The following is a 20,856-nucleotide window of genomic DNA, read 5'->3' on the forward strand; positions in this document are numbered from 1 at the left end:
CATAACAATAGATAACAAGTCAGCAGAATGTTGTGACTTTGAACCACATTACATGATAATCTAATAGAACACACAGTGCCAAGTAGCCTGTGAAGGATGTAAAGTTGACACAGTGTTGAATGCTGTTGTCTCTTCCCACATATGTGCTAATGCGCTAGGATGTTGAAGCCACTGACTGCATACTGATAACGTGCTAGAATCAAAGTTAGACCCTTGTATGTAATGTACATTCTGTGATCAAGCATAATGAGACATTTGATAAATTTTTTGGAAAGCTGATTTCTAACAGGCTTTATACTGTGTTTTAAACATTAGCAAATACTACTGCAAAATTTTATTTCTTGTTGTACACTGTTCACTACTATGTTTTGGCTTTCCAGTTACATTACCGTTAAAGCACAGAACACACTGGTGGTAAAATCTATAGGCTGCACAAAAGACAAAGGTAAGATTAGTGAAAGATCAATAAAAATATTGAAATCCAAACGACAAAAAGGAGACAGATAACTGTTAGTCTAATTGAGACTACACACAGACACACACACCGGTTGACATTTTATATACAAGATGGGGGAGGAACAGATGAATCAAATCTTCCATTTTCCATTTGCTTTGGCAAGATCAGTTATTACCATAACTGCACTACTAATGTCAGAACCTTCTGTTTTCATATGATATTTCTTTTGTAATGTATGCATAGTAATTACCCTTCTCTCCCTTTTCTCTAGCTTCAATGACAAGCAATGGCCAGAAGTAGTGTGGGCGAAGAGGCAAAGTGTGTAACTTCATGGCTTTAAAAATACCAAGTGCTATTTCCACCTTCTTTGAAGACAGAGCGACCTCAGCTGCAGTAAGAAGAGCACAACTATTGCGACCAGTGTTTTCCAAGTCCTCGCAGATGCTTACAATGATGGATGTTTCCTGTAATAAAAACATCACGTTCATACATGAAATAATTAGGAAGGTGGCACATTTCAAATATTAAACATGAAACTAGAGAATGGATGACAGCAATTCTTCATTTGGTTGTACTTATATTATTTTTAAGCAGAAAAATACTGTTTCATATGATTGACATCAATACAGCAAAGAGAGAAACTGCAATATGCAAGAAAATTACATCCAGATTGTTAGACCAAGTCCTAGTGTTACATGAATCAAGAACTCCTAATCAAGATTTGAAAAATCCTGAGACTGCTGTATCAGTAGCTCATCTGCTCTGCGTTATGGTAACATTATCTGTTTCGTAATCACAATCAATTTGTAAAATTGACAGAGAATCATGCTGTATTTCAACAATATGCACAGACTGCCAAACACATGAAGCACCCACAAAGGGAGGAGGAAACAAAATGAAAACTTCACATGTTGAGAGGGTATCTGATGTTATTTCAATGATTACAAAAATCAAGTAAAATTTACAAAGAACTAAGCAGTATAAGTATCAATACAATGTTCACCTCTCTAGCCCAGATGCATGGACTGATTCAGTTGAGAAGGCTGTCATAAGCTACTGTATCCTCTCCCAAGGCAAGTCAGCCCACAACTCTCATAACTGGTCCTCGATATTGTGGATACTGGCACTGGGACAGAGTTGATGTCTGAGCTAGTCCCAAATGTATGCTACTGGGGGTAGATTTGTGCATCTTGTAAGTTACAGGAGTATCTCAGCACCCCACAGAGTGTTCAGACAGACACGTAGAATGTGTGGACGAGCAGTGTCTGTCGCACGAGAGCCATCTCTTGCCAGGTCGCTGCCAAACTCACCGACGATGGTCACCAGGGTAGTACTGAACCTCGACTAACTACTGAACACAATCCAACACCATTCATCCACATTTGATGTTTCCCAGCCAAGAGAGAATTTCAAATGCAGACACATGGTGTCGACACCAGTGTAAGCGTGGGACCATAATTATCTAGTCTGACTCCTGCTGGTCTCCAACCGATGGCACGGGATGACACACATGTTGCAGAGGGTTCATTACTTTTCCTCTGGTGACAGCTACAGAGGTGACGGGTGTTACAATGTGCTTGGTGCACAGTTCAGCAATCCTCCATTGTGGTAGTCAGATGTGACTAACTGGAACCCCGATGACAAGTATGCCTGCCCCCACATTCTCATGCAGTCCAACAATGGACTATTGTCACATCCCAATGGCCCACAAATCATAATTTGACCAGCTGGAAAAATTGAGACCCATTATAAAGCCCCTTTCAAACTCTCAAGTGCAAAGAGAGAAATCAAGCTCATGGGAAACTCTCAGAAGTTCCTCTTCTCCTAAAGAGTGCTGCAAATTGAACAACATGGTCATAGACAAGAGGTCAATACCATCAAACATTTAAATTTTAATTTTAAAAACAGCTATCGTGCTACCATTACACAAAGTAAGAGCAGATTCTCTGGATGCAAAGTGTAGAACATAACAAAATACCAGTGGTTTCTACAACCAATTTTCTTTCTTTGGGCAAGGCATTATGTGCAAACAACACACAGAACAGAACTGAAGCACTTGCCTTTTCACACAAAGTTCTTACAAAATGAGGCATCCAGCCACAACTCACAACCTATCTTGTAGCTTTGATTTGGTCAGGACCTCTGTCCTACATTCCCAACTCTATGGATGCTCTCATGCATATCATGTAAACTAATACTACTGAGAGAGAAAGCATTGGTAGAGCAGCAGGCATTTCATGGATCATGTATTATAGCTCATTCAGCAACACTGCTGCCCACAAAAGACAAGGGTAGAGACCTGAGAGTCCCAGTCTGATAGACAGTTTCACTAAAGCAAAAATGCCACTGCAGACAAAAGATCAGTTCCAGTAACAAAACCTGTCCTGCAGCTAATCCCAGCAGAACTATTCCAGTATGGTAAGAGTATCTGTGAAGTCTGGAAAATAGGAGAGTGGAAGCACATATGAAACCAAGAAGATCATTTAAAACATGTACCCAAATAGTTCATTCGGCTACCTAAATAATTCATTTGACAAAAACAGTACTCTCAAAAGCCAGAGTCCAGGTTCTTAGTGGTGGACCTGCACACAGTTTAAAGTTCAAGAAATGTCATAACAGTGCACATTCACAACAATGCATATTCTGTCGAAGGATGAAAGGTACATTATGAATACACGGCCGCTTGCTAAACAGATAACTTAATAGGTGATAACTTCTATTTGCTGCTCAGTTGGATATTATCTAGAAGTGAAATGGTAAAAATATCACGGCACTCCTTAGTGGAAATGAAAATGCTACAAAACTGCTCAACAACTATAATTAATTAATCGGCACAAATTTGTAATAAGATGACATCCCATTCTTTAGACATCTCATATACTTACTTGATTAGTCTTCACAACGTCTTCAATAAAGAAATTACTGTAGTTCTGATAATCTGCATCATTAGGCAAATACTTAAACAGAGTATAAGCTTCTTGCACTTTCCCCAAATGTACAAGATGCGTGGCCAAATTAGCAACATTTGGGGTCATGTTAAGAAGCCCAGATGGAAATATCTGCAACACCTACAAAATAAACAATACAGTTTAATTTCTTGTAACTGACACACCAGTAATATTGGCAAATATAAACTGTAAATTACCGCCAAAGAACTGAACCTATTTCTTTTGGACTTCGACTGGTATGTATAAAAAGTAATACAAAAATGTTACAGGAACTAATATGGCTGGAAGAACACATTATTTTAATGTGGTGCCAAGTAATGCTGTAGGTAAAAAAGATTGCAATAAAATTAAAATTACAAATGTTAATACAGATTCATCTATTCATTAATTTGTCATATTTTGTAGATCACACACAAAAGGAAACCTCAAGGATGTGGAACAAGTCAAGTAATAACAAATTACAAGACATCAAAACAACTTATTCTGTTCATTGTATTAACAATAAACTTTCCCTACAGCACTTAACCCCCCCCCCCCCCCCCCATGAACCATGGACCTTGCCGTTGGTGGGGAGGCTTGCGTGCCTCAGCGATACAGATGGCCGTACCATAGGTGCAACCACAATGGAGGGGTATCTGTTGAGAGGCCAGACAAACGTGTGGTTCCTGAAGAGGGGCAGCAGCCTTTTCAGTAGTTGCAGGGGCAACAGTCTGGATGAGTGACTGATCTGGCCTTGCAACATTAACCAAAACGGCCTTGCTGTGCTGGTACTGCGAACGGCTGAAAGCAAGGGGAAACTACAGCCGTAATTTTTCCCGAGGACATGCAGCTTTACTGTATGATTAAATGATGATGGCATCCTCTTAGGTAAAATATTCCGGAGGTAAAATAGTCCCCCATTCGGATCTCCGGGTGGGGACTACTCAGGAGGATGTCGTTATCAGGAGAAAGAAAACTGGCGTTCTACGGATCGGAGCGTGGAATGTCAGATCCCTTAATCGGGCAGGTAGGTTAGAAAATTTAAAAAGGGAAATGGATAGGTTAAAGTTAGATATAGTGGGAATTAGTGAAGTTCGGTGGCAGGAGGAACAAGACTTCTGGTCAGGTGACTACAGGGTTATAAACACAAAATCAAATAGGGGTAGTGCAGGAGTAAGTTTAATAATGAATAGGAAAATAGGAATGCGGGTAAGCTACTACAAACAGCATAGTGAACGCATTATTGTGGCCAAGATAGATACGAAGCCCACATCTACTACAGTAGTACAAGTTTATATGCCAACTAGCTCTGCAGATGACGAAGAAATTGAAGAAATGTACGATGAAATAAAAGAAATTATTCAGATAGTGAAGGGAGACAAAAATTTAATAGTAATGGGTGACTGGAATTCGAGTGTAGGAAAAGGGAGAGAAGGAAACATAGTAGGTGAATATGGATTGGGGCTAAGAAATGAAAGAGGAAGCCGCCTACTAGAATTTTGCACAGAACACAACTTAATCATAGGTAACACTTGGTTTAAGAATCATGAAAGAAGGTTGTATACGTGGAAGAACCCTGGACATACTAAAAGGTATCAGATAGATTATATAATGGTAAGACACAGATTTAGGAACCAGGTTTTAAGTTGTAAGACATTTCCAGGGGCAGATGTGGACTCTGACCACAATCTATTGGTTATGACCTGTAGATTAAAACTGAAGAAACTGCAAACATGTGGGAAATTAAGGAGATGGGACCTGGATAAACTGAAAGAACCAGAGGTTGTACAGAGTTTCAGGGAGAGCATAAGGGAACAATTGACAGGAATAGGGGAAAGAAATACAGTAGAAGAAGAATGGGTAGCTCTGAGGGATGAAGTAGTGAAGGCAGCAGAGGATCAAGTAGGTAAAAAGACGAGGGCTAGTAGAAATCCTTGGGTAACAGAAGAAATATTGAATTTAATTGATGAAAGGAGAAAATAAAAATGCAGTAAATGAAGCAGGCAAAAAGGAATACAAACGTCTCAAAAATGAGATCGACAGGAAGTGCAAAATGGCTAAACAGGGATGGCTTGAGGACAAATGTAAGGATGTAGAGGCTTATCTCACTATGGGTAAGATAGATACTGCCTACAGGAAAATTAAAGAGACCTTTGAAGAGAAGAGAACCACGTGTATGAATATCAAGAGCTCAGATGGCAACCCAGTTCTAAGCAAAGAAGGGAAGGCAGAAAGGTGGAAGGAGTATATAGAAGGTTTATACAAGGGCGATGTACTTGAGGACAATATTATGGAAATGGAAGAGGATGTAGATGAAGACGAAATGGGAGATACGATACTGTGTGAAGAGTTTGACAGAGCACTGAAAGACCTGAGTCGAAACAAGGCCCCGGGAGTAGACAACATTCCATTAGAACTACTGACGGCCTTGGGAGAGCCAGTCATGACAAAACTCTACCAGCTGGTGAGCAAGATGTATGAGACAGGCGAAATACCCTCAGACTTCAAGAAGAATATAATAATTCCAATCCCAAAGAAAGCAGGTGCTGACAGATGTGAAAATTACCGAACTATCAGTTTAATAAGTCAGAGCTGCAAAATACTAATGCGAATTCTTTACAGACGAATGGAAAAACTGGTAGATGCGGACCTCGGGGAGGATCAGTTTGGATTCCGTCGAAATGTTGGAACACGTGAGGCAATATTGACCCTACGACTTATCTTAGAAGCTAGATTAAGAAAGGACAAATCTACGTTTCTAGCATTTGTAGACTTAGAGAAAGCTTTTGACAATGTTGACTGAAATACTCTCTTCCAAATTCTGAAGGTGGCAGGGGTAAAATACAGGGAGCGAAAGGCTATTTACAATTTGTACAGAAACCAGATGGCAGGTATAAGAGTCGAGGGACATGAAAGGGAAGCAGTGGTTGGGAAGGGAGTGAGACAGGGTTGTAGTCTATCCCCAATGTTATTCAATCTGTATAATTGTGCAAGCAGTAAAGGAAACAAAAGAAAAATTTGGAGTAGGTATTAAAATTCATGGAAACGAAGTAAAAACTTTGAGGTTCGCCGATGACATTGTAATTCTGTCAGAGACGGCAAAGGACTTGGAAGAGCAGTTGAACGGAATGGACAGTGTCTTGAAAGGAGGATATAAGATGAACATCAACAAAAGCAAAATGAGGATAATGGAAAGTAGTCAAATTAAATCGGGTGATGCTGAGGGAATTAGATTAGGAAATGAGACACTTAAAGTAATAAAGGGGTTTTGCTATTTAGGAAGTAAAATAACTGATGATGGTCGAAGTAGAGAGGATATAAAATGTAGACTGGCAATGGCAAGAAAAGCGTTTCTGAAGAAGAGAAATTTGTTAACATCGAATATAGATTTATGTATCAGGAAGTCATTTATGAAAATATTTGTTTGGAGTGTAGCCATGTATGGAAGTGAAACATGGACGATAACTAGTTTGGACAAGAAGAGAATAGGAGCTTTCGAAATGTGGTGCTACAGAAGAATACTGAAGATAAGGTGGATAGATCACGTAACTAATGAGGAGGTATTGAATAGGATTGGGGAGAAGAGAAGTTTGTGGCACAACTTGACTAGAAGAAGGGTTCGGTTGGTAGGACATGTTTTGAGGCATCAAGGGATCACAAATTTAGCATTGGAGGGCAGTGTGGAGGGTAAAAATCGTAGAGGGAGACCGAGAGATGAGTACACTAAGCAGATTCAGAAGGATGTAGGTTGCAGTAGGTACTGGGAGATGAAGCAGCTTGCACAGGATAGAGTAGCATGGAGAGCTGAATCAAACCAGTCTCAGGACTGAAGACAACAACGACAACAACAACACAGCACTTAACACTATTCACACTTATGCTACATAAATTTAATCTAGTAGGTTGAAAATAAAGCTGTTACTTTGGAAAAAAACTGCTGCCTTCTTATTTATACAACAGCATTTTTCAAAAAAACTGTGTGTACATGTGTCTGTAAATACTGTGTCCTATTTATGACACATTACTGCTTGTGTCTTCCTGTGTGCTGGATGGGGACTCAAACCTGGGACTGACTTTCTTTCTTGTGCAATTGTTTAACCAACGAAACTATCCAAGTTTGACTCATGACCCATAATCAGAGCTTTAATTCTGCCAGTACCTTTACTCCTACTTTCCCAGACCTAAGTTCTGTTCCAGCACACAGTTTTAAGCCACCAGGAAGTTTGAAATCAGCACACACTCTGCTGCAGGATGAAAATTCATTCTGTACCTTACTATTGGAGAAGCAGATTGCAACAAATACTGCTACCTGCCACATACCTGAAAGAATCTCACAATCCCTGATTCTAGATATTAATGTAACCTGTAAAAATAATGGCTAATGACACATGTTTTTAATTTGAGTTTGAACTTACTGATATTCTGTGGTAAGCCGCCAAGCTACCACTTGGAGATTGGGCACCAGACAACCTCTCTGGCTGTGGAGCATGGCAGCTAGGGGAAGGCACTATAGCCAAGCTGAAGCGTGCAGTGACTGCAGAGGCGTAGCCCAGCATCACTTACAGTTTGCCAGCTAAGTATGCGATCGTTGCCCAGTGATCATTCTCATTCTATTTTGACCCCATGTGCTGTTCCTTATGTTTACTGAACTGTCTTTCGGCCAAGTGGCATTCCTAACATTGTATTTGTGATTCACATAGTGCTGTATGGCTGTTAAATACACTTATTCTGTAATGGTGTTTTGTATTTTTATGTTGTGAAATAAAACATAACTGATGATGAGCCTGGGCATCACAGGCTACCTTACCGGGTGCATCGATGGATGTCATGCTTCAGCAATTCCTAAAGCAGCTGTTAGAGGGGCAGAAATGTCAGGAAGGTTTGTTGTCTGCACTGCTCTCCTGGGCAGTCGTCTGCACATCCACTGCTGTTTCCACCATATGGTTTGTCAGCAGAGGAGTAGGGGGCATACAAGAAACTGCTCCAGCAGCATTTCGCCATGTTCCAAGTAACAGATCCAGATGTGGTCAAATCAGTTTTTCTGTCATGGATGTTGCCTAGTTTGTACCAGCTTTTGGGCAAACTGGCCACTCTCATGGAACTAGTGCACCGGACCTTTGACAAAATGTGTGCTTTGTTAACTATTTACTTTCACTGCCACAGCCATGCAATTGCATCCCATGTGAAATTCTACCAGTATCATAAACAGCCTAACCAGCCAAATAACGCATGGGCAGCTGAACTGCAAGGAATCAATAGGAAATGTCATTTAGTGACTCCTGTCAATATTTAATGTGGAAGTGATGAGTACAGACGTGATTATTCGGGTGGCATCAGATAAGGACTTGTATCAGAAAGCTCTACAAGCAGGGGACCCTTCTGGAAATTGTAAAGTGGTCCCAATCTTTTGATGTTTCCAAAGGCATGTGTTGGCAGTCGCATCAGACCTGAAATAGTGGTCCACTCTGGCCAAAATGGCCAATGCAGTAACAGTAGTGCACAAACATCGTCCTCTGGCTCTAGCTCTAGACCATAAACAAGGAAAGAAGTCTCTACACCCCCCCCCTCCTCCCCTCATCATTTCCATCATGCTCAGACTGTCCCAAAATGTTGGCACAGTGGAAGGCATGTCAGGTCAGTCATCTCACATGTCTGCCACGCTCTAAACAAGAAACACTCACTTCAACAAGACCTAATGGGCATTAACCCTCCACTTGGTGCACCTGTGTATAAAGTGCACCAACCATTGAAAACATTGTCTTGTACCATGCCACTGTTGTTATACATCTGTGAACTCCTACCTGTTCCTTCATTATTGCTTCAGTAACGCAGTAATAAGCTGTGTTGTCATATGTCTAAGTGAGCAGCCATCATGTAAAATAAACAATCCATGCAAGAACATGACCAAGATAATGAGATAGCAGCACACTCACATAATGAGGCAGCTGTCTATGAGATAATTAGTGATTGAATAGGCAGTTGGCTCAGATCTGATGCAGCTGCTTTGTTTAATCCTTTCAGAGGGTCATTACTGTACAGTAACACTTGTATGCGGCAAGAGAGTGACATAATGAAATTTTATTTTATTATTATTTAATTAAACTGTGCTTTAGTCCATACAATGTAAGTTATTATTTCATTGTTGAATAAAACTAAGATTAAAGTGTGATTTTGCTCATACATGTTTTCCTTGTAACATAAATACAGCTATTCTTTACATGCGTACAAAATAAAATGTATGCCCAGTTTTGTTACAAAAACAATGTGCCCATGCGGCCTTTCACAGATGATACTGTCGTGTACAGAGAAGTTGCAACATTAGAAAATTGCAGCGAAATGCAGGAAGATCTGCAGTGGATAGGCACTTGATGCAGGGAGTGGCAACTGACCCTTAACATAGACAAATGTAATGTACTGTGAATACATAGAAATAAGGATACTTTATTGTAAGATTATATGATAGCGGAACAAACACTCGTAGCAGTTACTTCTGTAAAATATCTGGGAGTATGCGTACGGAACGATTTGAAGTGGAATGATCATATAAAATTAATTGTTGGTAAAGTGGTTGTTAGGCTGAGATTCATTGGGATAGTCCTGACGAAATGTAGTCCATCAACAAAGGAGATGGCTTCCAAAACACTTGTTCGCCCTATACTCGAGTATTGCTCATCAGTGTAGGATCTGTGCCAGTTCGGATTGACAGAGGAGATAGAGAAAATCCAAAGAAGAGTGGCACGTTTCATCACAGGGTTATTTGGTAAGCGTGATAGCGTTACGGAGATGTTTAGCAAACTCGAGTGGCAGACTCTGCAAGAGAAGCATTCTGCATCGCGGTGTAGCTTGCTGTCCAGGTTCCGAGTGGGTGCGTTTCTGGATGAGGTATTGAATATACTGCTTCACACTACTTATACCTCCCGAACAGATCACGAATGTAAAATTAGAGAGATTCGAGTGCGCATCGAGGCTTTCCGGCATTTGTTATCCCCGCGAACCGTACGTGACAGGAACAGGAAAGGGAGGTAATGACATTGGCATGTAAAGTGCCTTCTGCCACACACCATTGGGTGGCTTGCAGAGTATAAATGTAGATGTAGATGTTATTGTGCTTTCATTTGAATCTTGCACCCCAGTTGGATTCTCTCAGAAACTAGAATGAAATTTTCACTCTACAGCGGAGTGTGCGCTGATATGAAACTTCCTGGCAGATTAAAACTGTGTGCCGGACCGAGACTCGAACTTGGGACCTTTGCCTTTCGCGGGCAAGGTAGGAGACGAGTTACTGGCAGAAGTAAAGCTGTGAGGATGGGGGGTGAGTCGTGCTTGGATAGCTCAGTCGGTAGAGCACTTGCCCGTGAAAGGCAAAGGTCCCGAGTTCGAGTTTCGGTCCGGCACACAGTTTTAATCTGCCAGGAAGTTTCTCTCAGAAACTGTTCATCACGCTGACTTTGTGCAATACACAAGTGCAGCTACAGATTGACATTAGTGCCTCTGCATCCCTGTTGAATTTTTAAACTTTTGTCCAACTGCACTGCCCCTTGCTCTACAGCTTGCTGCTTAGTGGCATGTAACAAACAAAACATTCCACTTGTTGGAAAAACCATGATAACAGCAAAGTACAAAACTGTTGTACAGTACCTTTCTTGTCACAGCACAGACACACAGCTCTCAAGGTATGCAATTTAGAGCCCATATTTACTAGCCTGTTTTTTTTTTCTTGTTTTGGTCCATACCAATACCTCTGAAAATTTGTAGATATTGTTCCAGTGCACCCTATTTGTCCAGAGGAACATGACCTTTGAATCACACTGTACAGTTTGTTTCTGGATATTCAATAATATAAGGGGCGTTCAAAAAGAAATGAGTCAGAGGCATAATTACAGAAACCAGTACCTGTATATTATAAGTATTGACCCTGGCTGTTGAGACACTTGTCCCACAAGGTGGTGAATGTCTGTCTCATAAAATTCCCAGGGCTGCAATGTTAACTAGTTCTGCACATACAGCTGGACATCGTCATCCAAGGTGAATCGTTTGCCCCTATGCTGACATTCTTCTTTGACCAAGATGGCCCCCTTCTGATTCACTTCCTGCAGCACAGGACAAGAGTGAATACTCAGTGTTACTCGCAAACCTTGACCACCCTTTGCCAAGTGACCAAATAAAAATGACCAGGCAATCTCACCTGTGGGGTCATTCTACTCCACAACAACTCAAAGCCTCAGACAGCCAACACAGTCATGCCACTACTACAGAAATTCAAGGGGTTATTTTTAGGAAATACGGTGTGAAATTGTGGTTTAGTGTGTTTCAGTGTGCAATACGCCAGCCTCATGGCAAACGGCGGATGAAGGCCGGCCGGCACATTATGCAGGTGACACAGTTTTGCAACGAGCACTGGTATGTGTGTATGTGCGCGGCAGCCATCAGAATGCAGCATTAGCAGAATTAGGCAGGCGCAGGCCGCGTGTGGCGTGGCTGCGTTAGCCAACTCATCGAGAACCTTCTAATACACATGACGCCACGTAACTGGCGGATTCAGCAGGGGTCTGCACTATTTAAGGGCATCGGAGGTGGGCTTCGGCATTCAGTTCGACCGACTGAGTGTTCGGTCACAGTCACATCGTCGTCATCAGTGACGACGTCTCCAAGGACCGGTAGGGGGGGGAAGGCGGAGGGGGGGGGGGGGGGGGGGGACGTTGCCTGATGCTGCATCGGCGTCTCCCAGCGTCATCACGAGCTGCCGCGTTTGCGAGCTGGGCCGCACCTCATGCTGCTAACCTCCTACCACCTGCGCAACCACTGACCGAGCACGGCATCGCGTTCTCCGGACTGCGTGTATCAGCTTGTCTCCACCATGACACGAGCAGTGGGGCTGAGCTACCGGAAAATGTATTGGAAGAACCAACAATAAAGAGGAAAATCACCAAAAACAGCCACCTTCTTCTACCCAGCCTCGCCCTACAACCCCGAGCAAGTCACCCGCTCCGGTCACCCCATTACAAGTGGTGTCAGTCGGGCAACCTGCGCATCACACACTCCTGTTACAATTGGTGACAGTAGTGGTCTTTTCCCTGGATTGTGGCTGGTAATCGACAAGGATATGTGGCACCTGAGAAGGGCAACAATGGATCAGCAACTCCTGCAACATGACAAGTAAGTGCCAATTTTTCGTTCGGTGGTTTGTCTGAACCAGTAGCATAGTCCGTCTTCCCTTCCTGTTCTTCTTTCTGGGCTTACTGTAGTCTTGATTCGATAACTGGTAGTGATGGAGACGTCTGTGTCAGCCGACGTGTCTATTCAGCAGCTACTTGAGCGAGTGTCGGAATTAGAGATAGAGCTTACTCGGTCTAAAGTGGCAAGCAAAGAATGGTTTCCTGTTAATGAAGTAATTCTTGACACTAACACTGCGTCTTTGGTCACCCCTTTCTCGGGAAAAGCTGGGGAGGATGTTATGATTTTTTTTAGAACCTTAACACGGCCGCTAAATTGGTAAACTGGGGTGCAGAACCAGAATGTATCAAAGGACTGGGGAATCAATAGAAGCTTTTGTAGATCAAATTCGAAAAAATTAATGTTAACGCCTATGAGCTAACGGATTCCGATAGGGATAATGAAGCCATTCTGCAGGAAGCTGAGCAGAGGGAACTAGACGAATTTTTGTGGGGAATGCAACCCGAAACCTCCCGCAAGATTAGGATGGAATTCCCTAAGACTCTCAATGAGGCAGTCGGAATCGCTGTGGTGTTTGAGGAAGTTGAAGCAGTAACAAAGACGCGGGACAGGAAAGTAGTGTTTAATGCAGAAATAAAATGTTTCCGATGTGGTCGGATGGGACACATTAGATGTGCAGTGCAGTGCAGGAAATGCAGACGTTGGGGTCATATGGAGTGTAATTGCAATGGGTCCTGGCAGAAACATGACAGGAAACCGCAAGGTGGGCCTCAGCCCCCTCAGTTAAATGGGGCAGGGGGTGGTGGTCCACTGTGCAACACCCCTGGTAAGGATTAATGCTAGTGTAGAATCAGTGGCAGACTTTTTTCTGACCAGCTTGGTGAGGGGCAGACCGTGCAAATTTTTATTGGATACCAGGTCTAAGGTATTCGTGGTGAGTAGAAGTGTACTCAATAAAGTAAAATTAAAACCACCACGCTGGGAATTAAGTGGCGTGGGTGGGAGACAGGTGAAGTCACTGGGATCAGTGGTATTAAACTTCGAAGTGGGAATGAGGACCTTCCAGGTGAAGGTAGAAGTTCTTCCAGTTGTTGGCAGCAGCTATGATGTCATACTCGGATTGGATTTCCTGGTTGCGCATCACGCAAAAGTTAACCTGGAACAGCGTACAGTAGAACTGGATGGAATACAATTTTGCCTAGGTTCTGCGGCCGAAAAACCGTTACTGTTGCAAGGAACTGCCCAGACGTCGGGTGGGCCACCTAAACTGCGTACAAGGTCCCTTAGGGTTAATTTGCGGGATATTATACCAAAGGGTTCAGGGAAAATAATCTGGGCACATGTTGGAGCTAGCGTGCCGGTAAATTTGTTGTGTGTCATTGAACCTTTGTCTGAGAATGAGTCGCTGGCCATAGCATGTCCTATGTGTGGGACATAGAAGGAAAAAAGGTTGTGCCTGTCAGTATTGATAATTTTGGCCTCAAAGAGGTACAGTTAGCACGGGGTACCCTAATAGCAAATCTGGAGATAATAGGAGAAGATGAACTGGATAAGGACTTCGCAGCAGATTACACAATACCGGGAGAGCCTGTCAGCTGGTCCGCACTGAGGTGTAAAGTAGCACATTTAGAAGGGCAAGACAGAGAAGCCATGGAGAACCTTTTGATGGAATATAAAGAATTATTTAATTCTCATGGTCCACTGCCCGGCACACCGCTAGTTCAGCATTACATCCCCAATAGGAATGAAGCACTGGTGTATAAACGTCCATATCGTGTTCCACAAAGTTTACAGCCTGTCATGGAAGAATTTATTAATCAACAGCTTAGGGATGGGATAATAGAAATCAGTAGTAGTCCCTGGTCCGCTCCTGTTGTAATAGTGGGTAAAAAATCACCTGATGGGGGCAAGGCACATCATTTTTGTTGTGATTATCGTTTCCTGAATCAATAAACTGTATCGGATGCTTACCCAATGCCTAATATCACTGAAACTCTGGATAATTTGGGCCAGTGTCGGTACTTCACGACCTTGTATCTTCGAAGCGGGTATCACCAGTTGGAGATTGCCCCAGAAGACTGACCGAAGATAGCTTTTTCAACACCTACAGGTCATTTTCAGTATCAGCGAATGCCTTTCAGACTCAAAAATGCTCCGTCAACCTTCCAACTGTTACTAGATAGTGTGTTACGAGGCTGAAACCTAATCAGTATATGGTAATTTGGACGACGTAATTGTTTTCTCAAAGGACTTGCAACAACGTGGAAAAATGTCATTTTTTGTTGCAAGAAGTCCAATATTTAGGTCATATTATAGGACAGGAGGGTGTCCGCATGGATGCAAAACTTGTAGAGGCGGTAATGAATTTTCTGACACCTACAAAAGTAAAAGAGTTGCAGTCTTATTTAGGTCTCGCCAAGTTTTACAGGAGGTATATTCCAAAATTTGCGGAATTACAAGGCCCCCCATGCAGTTGTTGAAGAAGGGAGCAAAATTTCACTGGTCAGCAGAATGTGAAGAGGCTTTTCAAAAGTTAAAAAATTTGTTAACATCTAGTCCGGTTTTGGTTTTTCCAGATTGTAGTAGACAGTTTATATTATCTTGTGACTCTAGCAATTTTGCTTTGGGTATTGTATCAACTCAGGAAATAGATGGGCAAGAACACCCGATAGCATATGCTTCCAGACAGCTAAACAATGCAAAAAAAAAAAAAAAAAAAATTCCCAACAACCAAGAAGGAATTATTGGCATTAATTTTCGCAGTAACCTATTTCCAGTGTTATTTGTATGGACGACGTTTCAAGGTGATTACTGACCATGCAGTGGGTGTTAGGGCTTAAAGACAGAACGAGTAGATTAACTAAATGGGCCTTGCATCTTAGTGAGCACAATTTTGAAGTGATTCATTGACCGGGTAAATTGCACGGAAATGCGGATGGTCTGAGTCGTAAAGTATGTGCCATGGAATGCACAGGAATAAATGAGAACAAATGGGTAGAGGCACAAACCGCCGGCACAGATTGTCAACGATATACCTCGCAGCGACAGTTCATTGTGGAAGACGGGATATTGTACCGTAAAACTAGGAATGGTCCACGCTTACACGTACCAGAAAAATTGCGAAGCGAAATTTTAAGGCAAGCACATGATTCAATGTTTTCTGGTCATTCGGGCCGAAGAGCAATGGAAAGGAGGATAGCACAGAGTTATTGGTGGTCAACACGTAGGCAAGATGTCGATCAGTACGTAAAGAATTGCATTCCATGTGCTCAATGGGCAGAATTGAGTCATCAGAAAATCGTGTTGCAACGACTACCGAAAGCAGATAGACCTCTCCAATTACTTGCCGTAGATGCCTTAGGACCGTTTGTGCAAACACCAGCGAGTAATTGCTATGTTTTAACAATAATAGATCCTTTTTCGCGCTGTGTGTCTATGACAGCTATTCCAGACCAGTGAGCCGAAACAGTGGCTCACACCGTGGTACATCAATGGATATTAAAACTTGGAACACCTGAAACTATAATTACAGATTGAGGGTCAAACTTTATATCCGATTTGATGAAACAGTTATGCAAGTTGTTGCATGTAAAGAAATTGAGAATGAGCATGTTACACCCGCAGGCTAATGGTCGGACCGAGAGTGTTCATCATACAATAGCTAAGATGTTAAGTTATTATGTAAATTCTCAACACAACAATTGGGATACCCTATTGGTGTTTGTAACTGTGGCGTCTAACTCAAAAGTGCATGAAAGTACAGAATTGTCTCCGTATGAAGTACTGTTCGGTCGGAAGATTCCATCTCCATTTGAATTGCTCAAGATCCCACCAGCAACCGATATTTTGGTTGTTAAGGATTTATCCACAAAGTTGAAAACAATCTGGCGGCAGGTGAAAAAAATGAACACTAAAGCATTAGAGAGACAGGACAAAGTTCACAATAGAAAGGCAGCTTTGCCCAAATATCATGTAGGACAATGGGTGGTGATGACTAATCCATATGTGCCAAAAGGCAAAACAAAAAATTTGTATCCCGTTATCAAGGTCCTTTCCAGGTGATCGAGATGACATCACCAGTGAATGTAAAATTACAGCTTCCAACTCGCCCTACATGTGACCCGAATTAGGCCTTTCAAGAGGAATTTTGAGGAACCCCCTTCGTTGTTTGAAGTACTTCTAGTGGAGAGAAAGATAAATCTAAGAAAAATAATAAGAAAGGAGTAGATAAATAAGAGAACCAAGTTAATTGTGGAAGCAATCAGACATGCTATTTTGCTCTTAGGCCACGCGTAAAAAGGAAGAGCTAGTGTGAGTTGTTTTTCTTTTGTTTCTCAGAAGGTGTGACGTTCAGGTAAGACCACCAGTCCAAATGACATGGGTTGCACTGAAGAAGGAAGAGGGAAGTTGTGCACTATCTCTCAGCATAGTTATTCTGTTTTGCTTTTTGCAACTTAGGTGAAGCCTTGAAGGTACACCCTATATCAAGCAGTGTTTTGTTCTCATGACAAGTGGTCGTAATTATGTCCGGACATCAATGGACCTTAAGGGTGGACTGTAATATTTGGGCGATTGAAGACGAAATCTGTAAATTAGAGGATACATTTAATGAACTTCATTCCATGGTAGCTAATCAGTCAAGGTTTAATGACACACAGGGGGTATATCAGCTACTACGATCAGCTTTTGCACGCAATGCGTGGGCACCTAACCCCCATACTGTTACTGTCGGAACAGCTTTTGGGGAGGATTACAGAAAGTTCAATCCGAATTGCCCGCATCCCTGGAGCTACTGACGACATTAACAGATGAACACTTATCCCTGTACTACAAAATGGCCACTGTTACCAGTACGTGGACGGGTACCCTGCTGAGAATTCGTATCATAATACCATCAACATGTAAGGATTGTAAATTTGAATGTTACACCTTGCATACGTATCCAGTGAAGTGGGAAATTTTGCATAAATTCGTATAATGAACCGTATGGGAAATACTGTTAGTGGCATGTAACAGACAAGCTCACGCGTTCCTCACTGCACAAGACTTGCTGGGTTGTCGAACAGGTCCATTTACCATCTGCCCCGTGAAATTGTTACACACTGTTCCCAAATCTTGTGAGTATTCTCTATTCCGCTCTCAAGAACCAGTTGTGGAGTGCCCTAAGAAAATTATAGAAGGTATGGTCCAGTTCTTTCAGCAAGTGGGTCCACATTGAGTATTTTCAGTAATGGAAAACACAGTCATTATTTGCATTTGTTACGGGAAGGGTAAGCAAGGGGGTACGCAAAGAATAGAATTGCAGGGGCAGGGACTGTTAACAGTGTGACATTTCGGGGGCAACTTTCCGTTTACCAGCCGTGCTTACTGGAGCTACAAACATGAACATAACACGCACTTTGATCTATGTACCCGACCAACCGGTGCAATTCGTCATGAAAGAAAATCTCACTCTTGAATAGCACATTAGACCTGACTTTGCTCGCCTCTTTGGACTGGATGCTAGCAGCTCAGGGTGGACGTATAACTATGGAACATCTTTTTCAACGAGTGCATGAGTACCATAATGGGCATAAGCAAAGCTTACTAGTTATTGGATCATCAGCCACCGCCACCTGTATTTTTATCTTTGTCATAGGATTAGTGTACTATCGGCTCAAGAGGAAGGTAGCCCAAACCCGCCCCTTCCAACCTTTAACCTAAGGGTCCAGACAAAAACTGAACAGTTGTGATACACTGCAGCAGAACAATGAGTAATGTTATGGACAAAGATTAGACTGAGGACAGAAGTGAATGAACACAGTGTAAATAGTAAATCAAATGCATTTTGTGGTGTTTGTGAAGTGAACTGTACTTGTTTTGACTTTTTGGTTGAATTGGGGGACGAATTCTTTTCGTACGATGGAGGGATTGTAGAGGACAAGGGGTTATTTTTAGGAAATACGGTACGAAATTGTGATTTAGTGTGTTTCAGTTTGCGATGCGCCAGGCTCACAGCAAACGGCAGACAAAGGCCGGCCAGCACATTATGCAGGTGACACAGTTTTGCAACGAGCATCGGTATGTGTGTACCTGCGCGGCAGCCATCAGATCGCAGCATTAGCAGAATTACGCAGGCTCGGGCCGCATGTGGTGCAATTGCATTAACCAATTCATCGAGAACCTTCTAATAAACACGCCGCCGTGTGACCAGTGGATTCAGCAGCGGTCTGCACTATTTAAGGGCACCAGAGGTGGGCGTCAGCATTCAGTTCGACTGACTGGGCATTGAGTCGCTGTCACATCATTGTCATCAGTGACGCTGTCTCCGAGGACTGACCGGTGGGGGGGGGCGTTGCCTGATGCTGCATCGGAAACTCCTGGCGTGGTCATGAGCTGCCGCGTCTGCGAGCTGGGCCGCGTCTCGTGCTTCTAACCTCCTACCTCTTGTGCAGCCGCTGACCGAGCACGGCATCGCATTTCCCAGACTGCGTGCATAAGCTCTTCTTCACCATGGCACTAGCGGTGGGGCTGAGCTACCAGAAAATGTATAGGAAGAACCAACAATAAAGAGGAAGATCGCCTGAAACAGCCACCTTCTTATACCCAGCCTCACCCTACAACCCCGACCATGTCACCTGCTCCGGTCATTCCATTACAATACAGTCCGGACATCTCTCCCTACGATTATGCCATTTTTGGTCCCCTTAAAAAGGCTCTGAGGGGCAAACGATTCACTTTGGATGATGACGTCCACTGTCTGTGCAGAACTGGTTAACATTGCAGCCCTGGGACTTTTATGAGACAGCCATTCACCATCTTGTGTCACAGTGGGACAAGTGTCTCAACAGCTAGGATCAACACTTCTAACATAGAGGTATTGGTATTTGTAATTTTGCCTCCAGCTTATTTCTTTTGGAACATCCCTTATATATGCAATACTGAGTAAAACTGGAATGTTATTAAATGAACTAAGGGGGAGTAAAAATTGTGCAGAAAGGTTGTTATTTGTGGTGATTTTAATATTAATGCTGACTTTAAACTTAATGAAAAGTTTGCTATGCATATGAAGCATCTTGTACCTGTATATGGCTTAAGTCTCAACTTTGAGGGCTAGACAACATTAACACAAGCTACTGCAACATGTCTTGACAACACTTAGTAGTAACTATCACATTATGATAAAAAAATTCATTTTAATTATAAGCACATCTTGTACTGCTACTAAATTTTAACAAAATCTGCCCATAAACAGAGTCAGAAAATTGTCCAAGATAATGTGCATCAGTTTTTAAAATATTAGGAAAAATATACTCATCAGTTAGCAAAATGTGTTCAGTAAACATCAACTACAACATCTACATAAGGCAATTCATTAATTTATTCACTGAATATTTTTACATTACATTCGTTGTATTTCATGTATTCTACCAAGAGGGGTCTGTGGGATGAGAAAATAAGTCAGAGATGTACATTTTATTTTCATGAAATATAATGAAATGATTTAACATTATGGACAATTATAATAGCCTTGTGTGAATCCTAATTATATAATAATTTAAAACATTAATATTAAGTATTTCAGTGAAGATGCTCCACAATGGAGAGGGAGCTGCCCAGCAAAACATTCTTTACTTTAGTCTTAAACTCCAACATAATGTTTGCAAGGTAGTAATATACTCAAGCAGACTTTGAATAAATGTGTGTTCATGTGCTTTTCTCCTTTCTGTACTAATCTTAATCTCTTGATGTCTTTGTAGTAGCGTGTTTTTTCCTATTGTTATAGTCATGCTTTTCAATATTTTTTGAGAAAAGGGAAATACTAGAAATGATAAAGGCCATTAATGAATATACAGGGCAATTAGGAGAAATAGTAAATATTTTAGGTTATGGTAGTATAGATTAATCTGAATAAAACATTCCATATGGTATGTGTCCAATTTCTAATGGTTCCAGAGAAAAGTTTTCATTTTGCATTTTGATACTCTAGTTGCTATAGGTTTATTTATCAACTGTTGTTTTTGCTTCGATGTTCAACTTGTGAAGTTGTGGTCGAGTTTACATAAATGAATTTTTCAATCTTGACTGTGATTTGTAAGCCACTTCTACAATATTTACAAATGCTAGGTATGACAATATGGCATTTGTGTGAGGGATTTGTAACGGAAATGATGATGATGCTTGGAGATAGTGTAGTAGATTAGTTCCTAACTGAAGAGTCGCAGATGTTATAGCATTTTCTTGTGTTTTCACTAAACCAGGTCTCAGCAGTCAAATTTCCTCTGAATTTGTAAATGAACAAATTATGCCTTAATTAGA

The 20,856-nt window shown here is 41.9% G+C and overlaps 1 protein-coding gene across 2 annotated transcripts in view; it reads right to left on the minus strand.

The window, feature by feature from the left end:
- The window catches only part of LOC126271854 (leucine-rich PPR motif-containing protein, mitochondrial-like), a 155,168-nt gene that overhangs the window by 86,780 nt on the left and 47,532 nt on the right, over window positions 1–20,856 (minus strand). For both annotated transcript variants that reach the window (XM_049974188.1, XM_049974189.1), the window contains 2 exons: window positions 3,343–3,525; window positions 708–921 (listed from right to left, as the gene is read on the minus strand). In XM_049974188.1, the coding sequence (XP_049830145.1) occupies window positions 708–921; window positions 3,343–3,525 (397 nt within the window). The remainder of the gene's footprint in view (window positions 1–707; window positions 922–3,342; window positions 3,526–20,856) is intronic.

Source organism: Schistocerca gregaria, chromosome 5 (assembly GCF_023897955.1).
Source record: "Schistocerca gregaria isolate iqSchGreg1 chromosome 5, iqSchGreg1.2, whole genome shotgun sequence".
Lineage (NCBI taxonomy): Eukaryota > Metazoa > Arthropoda > Insecta > Orthoptera > Acrididae > Schistocerca > Schistocerca gregaria.